The 12,643-nt window shown below is 43.8% G+C and overlaps 1 protein-coding gene across 1 annotated transcript in view; it reads right to left on the bottom strand.

The window, feature by feature from the left end:
- Window positions 1-12,643, bottom strand: part of ELL (elongation factor for RNA polymerase II) — a 53,597-nt gene that overhangs the window by 26,020 nt on the left and 14,934 nt on the right. The window contains exon 2 of the mRNA XM_039565989.1: window positions 2,715-2,762. Coding sequence (XP_039421923.1) covers window positions 2,715-2,762 — 48 coding nt within the window. The remainder of the gene's footprint in view (window positions 1-2,714; window positions 2,763-12,643) is intronic.

Raw genomic sequence — 12,643 nt, 5'->3', positions numbered from 1 at the left:
TAATTGATGTGCCCATTGAAACAAGCAAAATGCTCAAAACTCCATAAAAACTTGTACAACTATCCAAGGAAATCCATGAGGAAAAGCTGACAGCCAGGTGCTGCTCCTAAGGAATATCCATGGTCCCACTTTAGAGGAACACTGATAAAAACAACCTGGTTATTACGACTGAAATTCTGATTATTACACAGAATAAAAGCCATTAACAAGAGCAGCATCACTACAGAGAAACACATCCCAAGGCAAAATCCCAGAAATTTTTATCAGCTCCTGTGAGATTTGAGGCACACCAGGATCCAGGCAGGAGGTTTTGTCCCTTGTCACTGGAACAGCTGTTTTATTTTGGGCTACAACCACTGACTTCCTCCTTTCTGCTGCTGGCCAGAGCTGCCACCTTGCTGACCCTGGGTTTTATTCCCAACAATTCCCTTCCCTGGTTAATTAGTGTCTCAAACATGGAAGTTTCTTTTTCTGTGTATTAGAAACTGAAAGTATCCTTGACAGCTTTCATTAGAGCAACACTGGAATAGGTGAAAACGCATGGACACAGTCATTTAAAGGCTTCCAGAGAATTAAATTCAAGAAGCAGCAGTTTGTTTAAATTCTTATTTTATGTCCTGCCTCCCTAAATCATCCAGTGAAGCATTTCCCTCCTGAGAGAGGGATATTCGCGCAGAAAATTCCCACTGTTAAATCCTCGCTGCTTTAAATCACACTGGCAGTTGTGCTGTGCACAAACTTCCCACCCTCAAAAGTTAATGGGATTCTCCATAGCTGCATTTTTGGGAAGCAAAATAGCAAGGCAGCAAATTGGAGAATGGAGAAAGAGTGGAAGAAATAATTTAAAAAATAAAGCAGCTCAACAAATATGTTTTAATGTCATCATCTGGATGTGAGAGCCTGTTAAAATTCCTGGAATTATCTCTCCAGTCCAACTGATGGAGGATCCCTCGAAAGCATTTAAAGCCTCAGCTCCTTAAAAAGCAGGAGAATCCTGACATGCACAGTCCTACCCTTAAAAGCAGATGGTTCCCCAGCTGCCAGCTCCTTGTCATACCCAGGAAAAATAATAATAAAGGGACAAAGAGCTCTTTCTGTGCGCTCCCATGGAGCTGCAGCTCTCTTCAAAGCTCTACCTTTGGCCTTTCCTCGTCAGTGCCATTAATTAACCACTGAGGAGGAGCAGGCAGAGGTCAGCTCTGGCTGCCACATCCTCTCTCCAGCCCAGCCCTCCTGGCTCTTCTCCTTCTCCATGGAGTGACACTACAGGTGCCAGGCAGCTCTTCCACCAACGACTCATCTCTGGGAGTTCAGGGCTTAAATACAATGAACTCTTTTGGTTTTATTTTTTTAATTTCTAGAAGCAACTGCAGGATTTGAAAATATTCTTAATTACCCACAGAAATTAGTATTTTTTGTTAATCCATATCAGATCCAAGTGAAACCCACCACAAGCAGAGAGCAGAGGCTCAGGGCAGAGGAACATTTTAAGCTGTTTTGATCCCTTTTGCTACCTTTCCTTCAAGGAAAAACATTCAGAGGAGGAATTTCCAAAACTTAAGCAGCTTCACAGGAAAAGTCAGGTGTGGATGCTGCTTCCAAAAGGAAAGGAAAGCACTCCCAGTCTTTTCAGCTTCTTTATTCCATGCAAAGCTCATCCCATAAAGACAAATCACCCACCCTTAAGTTTTCCTCCTCACTTCTGACTGTGCCCAACCTCAGTGGCAGATTTTGATCTCAACTTTCACGCTGAGCTTTCGGGGAAGTTTCAAGTCTAAACAAAGTAAAAAACCTGGAAATTGCTCCTTTCTTTATTTCCCAGGACAAGAAGGTTTGTATTTTTCTTCTTAACTTACAATAACAATCATGTCTTTCCTGCTACATTTTCTATGTACTGTTAGGGAGAATAATGTCACAAAGTAGGATGTGGGCAAGGACAATGTGCTGGGTTTAATGTCTACTCAATCCAAGCCTTTTTGAAAGCTTTAATGTGCCAGTGCATGAAAAACAATCAGAAGTTACAGCCATGTTCAGATTCTTGGGAAAAAAAATTTAAAATTAAATTCCCCTTCTTTATGCAGAGACTAAAGTTAAACACAGGCTTTTTTAGAAATAAAAGGTATATAAATGACATTTTTCAAGTTCACTGAAGGGCTACATTGCTTTACCAGAAACACCACCACGTAAATCTCAACGTTGTCAGCAACTGGCATGACAGACTGGTTCAAGGGGCTAAAAATACCCTGGAGTTCTGTCATCGGAACAGAACTTGGGGAAGTAAAACTCCTAAATCTAAAATAACTTCTGGTACTCACAGAACTGCAGTTGTATTAAATAAACCTCCAGGACTCTCGGAGCAGCCTCCAAGCTCTGCTGCTGGAAGGAACTGGTACCCAAAAAGTCTTGGGCTCAGTTTAAGGCTTGGGATACAGGTGAGGTTTTCATGGATTTCTGCACCTTTTCCTTGTTCTACCCAACGGCACGGCCTTACAAATCTGAATTTCCCAAAGTTAGGAAATAAAGAGGAGGAAAAAAAGGTTTGAGAGAGAGAGAATCCATGTGATCCATGGGCAAACACCTTCCTGGACCACACCTGAACCTCAATCCCTCACTTTCAGCAATCACAGCATCATTCCTTGAGCTGGAACAGCCCAAATTCCTCACTCCCATTAAACGTATAATCCAGGAAAGAACTTTTCCAGGGACAAACTTACCCCTTGGCTTCCTTGAAACTGGATGACTGGTTTTGACGTCACAGCATCCTACAAAAACAAGTGGAAAAACAAAAATTACCTCAGAGAAATTCAAAGCTCCAATGTTCACTGCCATACCATACTCAAGCTTAATTTTTCACCTGGATTTTTTTTACTTTCCTTAATTCTTTTTTAAAGGGAAAAGGCTCAGGGAAATGTAGATTTCAAATAAGAAAACAAAAAAAGTTCCTGAACCAGACATTTGTGTCCAGAAAAGGGATAAACTAAGGTCACCCTTAGTTCAGGAGAGGAGCAGCTCAGAGGTGACACGTGGTTCCTCCCGACCCCTCCACCACATTTTGGGCACAGAACAGCTCAGCTTTGGTGCTTATGTAAGTTTGGAGTTTAAAAACGGAGACTTGAAGGGAAAATTTATTCCAGTTCTCGTCCTGAGAGGACGCAAAGGGAATTTTTTCCAAGAGAGAGCTGGCAATCCTTTGGAAAAGCAAACTTTTTGCAGCTCCGTTGCAAAATCGTGTTGTTACGTTGCCTGTTTCAACAATCGGCCTCTTCCTCCAGGCTCAGTTGCTTCCATTTAAAAAATCATATTCCTGGGACTCCAAAACTGCTCCAAAGTGCTCAATTTCAGCCTTTCTGCCTCGCTGTGATTTTACAGGTCACAAAGACTTCCATTCCAAGTCTCACCTGAGGTTTTAACTCAAGAAAAAAATAACAGACCCAACCCAAGCCACGCTGAATTTGGATTTCTCCAATTCCAGCACAATTGGGGCTGTGGATGTTTTATTTCCTAAATCACACAAAGCATTCCATGATGGGACTTGAGCTCCATGGGGCTCGTGGGATCTCACTGTGAAGCTTTCCAAAGGGCCAGAAGAATTTATAAATAGGTTGAAAGTGTCATTTATAAGTGAAAATGTTGCCATATGTATGGGAGACACATTTCCATGGGAAAACCACCAGGAATTCGGGAGAGCAAGTAGAAAAGGGTGAGTTGTATTGTCCTGTTTGTGTCACCCAGTTTCCAATGGATTACAGAAACAGATATTTACATTTCAGCAGCAAGAGAGTTAAACAGCTTGAAATTCATGAAGTTTATCATCTCTCCTAAAACTTTTCCAGCCCAGGAGTGAAGAGACTTGGCCATGACATCAACAAAAAAATGGCTAAATTCACCAGCAAAATAAAAAATCCTTTTAGCCCAGATAAACCTAACAAAACTTGGCTGGATAGACCCAGCCCAAGACAGAGTCTGAGGCTTTGCAGAGCCCACCCAACACAAAGTCACAGATCTGCATCACACCCAAGATCATTATGGGACATTTATGATGCTGAGGAAAGCAGGAACACGCTCAGAGCTGACAGCACTCCCTGAGCACTGGATAAGGAATTTTATAGACCCAGAACAACTTTTAGAAAGCACCAATAAACAACATCTTGCTCTTGGTACAGAGATCACTGAATTCCTCGAGTGCCACGACACTGCATTCCACAGGACACTGTTCATGGACAGCCTGGCCAGCTTTTTGTTCCCCGTGTCCAGAAATTCATAGGAACATACTTGAGCAAACAAGCATTTGAAACATGAAAAAAATCTGGATTTAAGAAAAAAAAAAAAAAAAACAACAAAACCCGAAAAAAGCCAACCCATGTGGTTCTTGTACAGCAAATTACAGATTTGGGAAGTTCTGCTCTTCGGTCTGGAAAGTTGTTTAAGGGGAATAAAAAGGGGGTAAGGAGGATGGAATAAGGAGGCAGGAACAGAAGTCCTGATGCACAAATCAGACACAGTTTAATTACAGAACTTATAAATCCCACAGTCTACAAATAAACTGGTTTGAAGTTAAGTGGGTAATATCAGCTTTATGCAAGCTAAATGGCAAAGCTGAGATTTATCTCCCAAAATTCAGCGTTTCTGTCTGTGCCTGTTTGTGATCCCCTCCAGAGGAACACTGGAGCTCCCTGCCACACTCCACAGGAGGGATCACAGGGAAGAGACGGGTATGGGATGGACACTGCACCATCCCAGGTCCCTTTTTAGGCAGGAAAGGGGAAGGCTTTTGGCATCTCAGCAGCACCATCCCTCCACAGGCATCACTTCCCCAATGTCCAAATCCGTGGCAACAGGTCGTTCAGAACGTTCATGGAACAGGAGAACACACTGCACACCCTAAACTAATTAAGGATGTGACTCTAAGTACCTTTATTAGATGAAATTAAATGCCTGCATGGACACCTCCATTCAGAATAAAAGAGAACAGATGAATGACGTGAAACCAAATTAAACCCACGTTTCCATTTATATCTTCATTTGGATTAACTTCCTTGGATGTTCTCAGATGGACAACCCCAATTTTAAGGAGTTCTTGCTGCCCTTTCCAAAACCCCTCTGTCACTTTCTGAACAGTCACCTCAGAGTCACTTAATTCCTGTTCCTTAGTGATGCCATCACTGAACTTTCTGCGTTGCAGTTCCTACAAGTGCCATTCCATCCCTTTTTAGTGGGAACAAGGTCTTTCCCTCTGTCTTTCCAATTAAACCAAGTCATCTCCTCAGCCCTGGGTGCAGTAAATCCTTGGCAAATCAAGGATGCTGATGAAACCTCATCTTTGTGTTCAGACAAGAAAAAAAACAAGATAGGTTTGTCCAAGCAAAGGGGCACAACCTCACCCAGTGAATTCCAGCTTTAGCCCTCCAGGAGACTCTCTGTGTTTAGAAACAGCTCCTGGAAGCTGATTAAAGATAAAAAACTAAGGAAGAAAAGCACAGTTCAGGTACTTTGCAGCAGCCACCTGTCAGGTGAGCAGGTTTTATGCTGCTGCCAGGTAGCAGATGTTCATCCCTGCAGCTCATCCATGAGGGTGACAGCGCTGGAGAGGTCCAGAGGGAAGGAGCACAATTCCTGGGATCTGTGGGGAACACCACATGAGAACCACCCGTTTCCAGAGGCAGCAAAGCCCCTTTAAACGCACCTCAGACGCAGGAATTCCACTCCTGCCTGTGCTATTGTTCCAGCTGAAGGCTTCCTGACGCAGCTGGAAGGTTGGCAAAGCGTTCCTGCAGCTCCAGGGGCTGCCAGGTCCCACAAGGAGCTGCGTCAAACCTCCCTTGGAACGGCAGAGGAGCTGCTGGACCAGAGCTGGGCCCATCCTGCAGTCCCAAAGCTCTGCAGGAGTAACTCCCAAAGGAGCATCCAAACCACAGCTGTGCCTCTGAGATCTACCCAAACTGGAATTACCAGCTTCACCCTCTCCACCTGACTGGAAAACAGACCCTCAGAAAGGGCCTGGATACACCTCGGTATTTATTCCATAAAATTTCATTTATTTGCCATCTGGAAAGAGAACTTCCACACTTCCATGCCCCCCGTTCCCTGCTTTCCACAGCTCCTGCTGTATTCCCGGGAAATGGTGGAGAAATAAAACCCTTTAAAGCTCTGCTCTGGGATGCCAACATGAATAAAACCCCACAGACCCAAGTGCTTTTTGTCAGTCCTCCACATACCATAAGATTATTTCAGAAGTCATGAGATTAAACCAGAAAAACCCCAACACTCATCCCCAAAGCTCCCACAGGATATTTAGCTTTTATTATCAGAGAATTGTGCTCATCCTTTAGTTTCCCCAGGCTAGAGGAGAGCACAAAACCCTAAAGAGAGACTCTGAAAGCTCACAGAGGTGGTGGCAACACACAAACAGCTCCTCACACTTAAATATTCCAGCTCTGGCACACAGAAGCTGAGTAAAGAGTAAGAAGGAAGAACAAGAAAGTGTCAATAGAACACAGCAGAACTGAATGTAAAACTAATGAAGTGTTTTATCAGGGATGATTGAAGCTGGCAGAAGGTTTTTAACACCTTTAGCAGAAAAGCTGGATAGGATGTTCCTACCCAGGATCAGAAAGGACACTGGAAATCCTCAGGTCAAGTACCCAGCTGAAAGCCTCCCTGTTTCTTCAGGGAAATACAGATAATTAAAGAATACGTCGTTTTGGGAAGTTCTGTCGTGTATTTACTGGAATTTATACTGCAGCCTGGGTTCTGTGGAAAATATTTGCCTGAACTTAGTATTGATGTGTTTGTCTGCTTTGTTCAATGTTCAGAGTCACCAATGCCCGGAGTGCAACTGAAAATTTACCCTTATTTGTGTTGGAACAAGGGGATTATTTTCAGAATTTAAAGCTTCTTACAAACAGTTAAAATTAGTAGCAAGAATTCCAATAAATATACAGAGAAACCATAAAATCCTGCTAACCAAAGCTGGCATCAATGGGATGTTTTCAACCATCACACACAATTCCAGGTAAAACCAGTGCCCAGGTAAAGCTGCTGCACCCTCAGGAACCAGTTACAAAAATGGGAACAACCAGAAATCGCTTAAAAAGCACAAATTTCAGACTCTGTAATGCCCCAAACTCCAAGTTCCTCTTTAATTCTTTAGTTATGACTGGTTTATGTTTCTTTAGCCCACACAGAGAGGTCCAAATATAGGCAAGGCTCCCTCCCCTACTTCCTCTGGCTTCCCAGCACAACTGGGCAAAGGGTGGGATAAAAAGAGTCTGATCCCAATCCAGGAGGCTCCTCAGTTTAAGCACACCTGGATACGTGGGAAAAGCTCCTGCAGAGCTACACAGATTTCACTTTCCGTTGATATTTTTGTTTTCAACCCCTCCCGGACCTTGCAAAGCAAACCAGAGTCCAAAAGCAAAGCAGATCCACCCCGTGCCTGGCTGTGACAGACTCCCAGGAGACAGCTCCGAGTCCCTGAGTTCATTAGCAGCAAGAAATACAAATCCCAAGGGACAGGAATACCCTGGAATAACCCACAACTTCAAGTGGGTCTGTGTGAAGTTCGCTGGCGGTCAATTAGCCCAAGCTGGCCCAGGAGAGAGCTGCTGCATATTAGGGAGAGACAAAAGGCTGCTCCCAGGACATTCCACTATTCCAAGGCTTGTATTTACCTCCTCCCTGAAACACAGCAGCCAAAAAAGCCTCCTGAATATTCCCTTTTTATGTCCCATCCATTACTTGTGGAATTAAAACACCATCTCCCTGCAACACAATTTCCATCTGCAATTTGGGGCCTCCCAAGGATCCCGTTTGAAGTTGAGAACAGATGGGATGGAGTCTACTGCGACACGAAAATTACAGTTTTGCTATTCAAATCCAACATTCTCATGGAAAGAGCCTTGGAAATTCCACGTAAATCCACCACTACTGAGGCTTTCTACTCCAGAGAGGTGCCAGCTGCCCAGGTGAGCCACAGGGATGCTGCTGGAGGATTTAGGATTCACCCACATCCTTCCAGGGACGCAGATGGGATCTGCAAACCTCAGGGAGCAGGAGCAGAGTGGGGTGTGACAGGAGTTCCTTGGGCAGCAACCCCCAAATTATCCCATGGACACCTCTGCTCACTCCTCCAAGCTAATCCCATTTATCACCTTGGTAAGACAAGTGTTGTCACAGACCCCCCATTTTCCCCTCCCCAACATTTAAAAGAATTTTCTTTGGGCAGAAGCAAACACTCGAGCTTTTAACACAAATAATTTTTTAAAAGGTGCTTCTGATGAAGGTTTAAGAGCTGGACTCTCACCAATTACTCTGAACTGTAGTTTGTATTTATTATCATTTATCATTTGCCTAATAGGCATTAATGGCCACACTATCACCATAATATTAAAGCACCTACGAATCCTGCCCAGAAGTACAAGCAACAATAAAATGCTCAAAAGCTTTTATGTCAGCCAAAATGCTAAGCTGTACATTTGAAAGTTTTTAATTGCTAAACTGCTAAAGACACACTGGCTTCTTTAGTTATAATTGCATCATTTAAAGTGGGCTGTTGCAGCACAAATGTTGCTTCCTCAGTGGTTTAATTTTCCAGGGTTAAAAATCGAGAGTGTTTCTATAAGATAAAAAATAAAGGAGTTTAAAGAGTCAGCTCAAAAAAACCCCCTCAACTTGATTTGCTGAAACCTATGGTTATGTTAAAGAATTTTACCATTCCCAGCTCCTTAAAGTCACAGAATTTCATTCACCATTCCCAGCTCCAAAGTTACAGAATTTCACAATTCCCAGCTCCAAAGTTACAGAATTTCACCATTCCCAGTCCCTCAGAGTTACAGAATTTCACCACTCTAGTAAAATTACCAATTTTACCAGGAAGCATCATGAGCAGCCTTTGACATCACTACACATCTGAGCATCTCAGATATCATCCCACTTGAAATGCAGGAGAACTCGATTTTTGTGTAAAGTTTAGAGAGTAAGACACATGATTAAGTTAAAAACCAAACTGTAGCCTAATGGAAATGCTTTGTCCTGCCCTGTACAGCTGAAAGCCAGGCCCTAAATGGACAATAGCCTGTATCAGCAAAGCAGAGAGCAATTAAACTCCACTGTCATCAAGATGTCACCCCACAGGCACGAGAGCTGAGCCAGCCATGCAGCCGGTTCTCTCTCGCATGCCTGGAGCTTCTGATCTCAGCTAATCCAGGTTAAAAAGCTCCTCCTGAATAAAATGCAGTGTGTTTGTTGGGTCTCTGCTGCAGAATTTAGCTGGGGACTCAAACGGAACCAACCGAGCTGTGCACGGGCGAGGCAACCCCATCCCTGCAGCTCCCTGCCCCAGCAGTGCCAGAGCTTCCTCCAGTCAGGAATTAAGGGAAGGAGATGGAGTGGGAGATAGGATACATGAACCCCATGGCTCCCCAAACACTCATCCTAAAAACTCAGGACAAGGGATGGAGGTGGAGGCTTGCCAGCCTCAGTGATGGGCTGTGGCACATGGTGATTTGTGCCAGATTCCCACTGTTTTTTTCATGGAATAATGGAATGGTTTGGGTGGGAAGGGACCTTAAACCCCATCCAGTTCCACCCCCAGCCATGGTCAGGGACACTTGCCACTATCCCAGATTGCTCAAGCCCAGCAAAATCTTTTTGTTTCAATTTGTTAACTCCAATTAAAACTTTCCAGTGCTTCAAAGCAATCTTTGCTTCCCAGCACAGCATTAAGTGATGATTTTTTCTGTATTTGCAAAAATAAAGCTTTGAACACCCAAAAGAACAGATGGCTCTGACACATTCTGCTACTCTGGTCATCCCCAGCACCAGAGCACAAACTTTGGGAAAGGTGGGTTTGGGAAAGGAGCTCCAGCTCCCTGCACACCCCGAAAAACCCGAGGATGAACCACTTTGCTCCCGACCAAGCCAAGACGTTTGGACAGCACAATGTACAGTAGTTTTCCACTAGGAAGGAAAGCTGGGCACAGAGGCAATTTAGGCAATGCCTTTCAGGAAGAAAATTAAAAGGAGGCTCGACTCCTTGGAGAAATAATTAAAGTATTGTGAATTGGTATCGCGTTTACTCAGCCCACTGTGGAGCAGGAGACTTTGTTTGGCTGGAGCAGAGCCTGGCTCTGGCAAACAGAGCAGCCCATCCACTGGGCTCAGCCCTTCCCAAGAGCAGGAACCACCAAATGACTTCCTGCAATCCCTGCTCCTACATTTCTATGGCAGTGCAGATACAAGAAGTGAGTAACCCTTTCATGAGCACGGACACGGATTTGCTCTGCAATAAATACGAACACACGCAGGGGCTGCCATGGCTGCAAGGAGGAAATGGTCTGTCTCCAAAGAAAATTCCACCTTTGTTTATGCACAGCTGGCACTTCCAGAGGACACTGAAGAGTTAAATCCACCAGTCTGCAGGGAAAGGCTCCCCTGCCAGGGGATGGGGAGAGACACTGCAAGAGGACAAGAACATACAGGGCCATTTTAAGAGCTACAACATTTTTATTCCAAACATCAGTTCCCTTTGGAATGGCCAGTCAATCACTGGATTCATTGCTGCTTCCTGAACACCCAACTTCACTGCTGGATGGGATCTGGGGGCTCTGCCTGGCTGAAGATGGAAAGCAGAGGAAATCCACCCCAAAACCAGAGGGGACTCCAAATCCAGCCCCAAAAACAAGAGGGCTCCAAACCCACCCCAAAACCCGAGTGGTCCAAGGTCAGGGGGGAACGTGGATGGCAAGAAACAGGAAAAGATCAAAGTGGGTTTGTGGCACCATGGGCTCCCAATTAACTCAGCCACAGCTCCAGATCTCAGGAGCAGAGGCAGGAGTCAGCCTCCTCTGGGAATCCAAGTTTGGAGACTCCGGGCATGTTTCCCAACGGGACAGTGCTCCTTTTTTTAACTTAATGTTTTCTCTCTTCACTTTTCTGGGGAGTTAAGAGAGACCTGCTCATTAAGGCGAGCAATAATCATAAAGTCTCATCACCGGGCTGCCACGAGGGCTGTAATGATGATTATCTGCAGTTTAATCATGACAAACTCCCACCAATTCCACTGTTAACAAGATGGGGCTGCTCAGGCAGGCTTTGTCAGAGGACCAGGAGCCAACTCCCACGACTTCCAAAGGCTTAGGGAGGAAAGGCTTTTGGAAGGAAAAAAACTCCTTTGCATCCCTGTGCAGCTTCCAGTGTTTAGAACTGATCAAAGCAGTCACAATCAATTAAAAATGTCTATAATGGAAGAATTACTAAGTCACAGAACACAGTGCCCATTTTATAGTGTAATAACCCAGGAGTTTCCTTCCTCCAAGTAAAAAAAAAAAAAAAAAAAAACCACCCAGTTTTGATACAATTACTGCATCTCCCTGAAAAGGAAGTTTCATTTTGTTTGAGTGGATTTTCTGCATCCGTTACTCACTCCAAAAGGGTGTTCCAGACCCTGCCGGACACCAAGAACCAGCAGCCCTCAGAGCTATTTTAATTTTATTAGTCAGTGCTGCATTCTTGAATCCAAACTGTCCATTCAAACACCTGTACCTTTATTTCAGCCTTGTCCTGTTCTCCCCGAGGCAGAGGTTCAAGGATTCCTCTCCCTTTTCCACAAGCACACCAGAAATCAGCAAAATTCTGCACTAACTCTTCTTTTCATCACCCTTTGTCCCGAAGGGATTTTTCTCCTCTAACTCCAACTAAAAGCAATAAAAGGTAAAAGTGGGAAAACATAAAACAAGTTGCAACAACATTTCCCAAAGCTCTCCTACAAAGATAACGCTGTGCTGGCAAATTCATTGCAAAAAAAATTAAAAAAAATCAAGCACAAACCTAGAAATAAGTCCTATTGTTTTATGACTTGCAACTAATTTGGGGAAGAGCTAAATGAACAAATCCCAACGCTCACCCCCTTATTAAAAGTAGCAAATCTAGAATGGGTTGCTTATACAGGAGGAAAATAGTGGTTTAAATAAAATTAATTTTGAATTTAAGTCTGCTGCTATGGCCTGAGTCTGTTCCTCTCTTGCAGAGCAGCACTGCCTGGCTTTGAGCAGTTACAGTAAATTAAAGACAGGGTAGAAAAAAGGAAGGTAAATATTGGTATTTCTAAAGTGCAGGCAAAGGAAAGCAAACCCTTAGATGTGTTTTGCAAACACGTGGATTTGCTTTGAAGCACAGTTTTCAACAAAAAAACACTACTGCAGAATGAAGTTTCCTGTTCTGCCTCCCTATATTTGAAATACTATTAAATATAATATTAAATATTCCTCTAAGAGAAGTTCAGCAGTATCTGCAGCATCTGCACACATTTGCAACGCAAGACAATTCGGAGAGACCTGAATCCCATTAAGACATCCATGCCCAAAATTCCCTGGGTAATCATCTCTTGCATGCAACACTGCTTGTTTTTGCAGCAGCATTTTATCAGAGTTATCAGATGATTCTGTTAAATTGGGAAAGGACTGAGGGGAAAAAAAAAAAAACCACCACAACAACAAAACTGGCACAAGGAAATTGAATCATCCAAAATTCCCAACTCTGCTAAAGGTGACCAGCAGTGCTGGTTTTCCCTGAGGGATTCTCTCATTATGGGCCAAGAATTCAGGGGAGTTAGATGCTCTCAGATTAATATTTTAAGAGTCATTCC

Source organism: Corvus cornix, chromosome 28, assembly GCF_000738735.6.
Source record: "Corvus cornix cornix isolate S_Up_H32 chromosome 28, ASM73873v5, whole genome shotgun sequence".
Taxonomy (NCBI): domain Eukaryota; kingdom Metazoa; phylum Chordata; class Aves; order Passeriformes; family Corvidae; genus Corvus; species Corvus cornix.
Note: the sequence above shows the minus strand (reverse complement) of the source record. Positions and strands in the feature narration are given on the sequence as shown.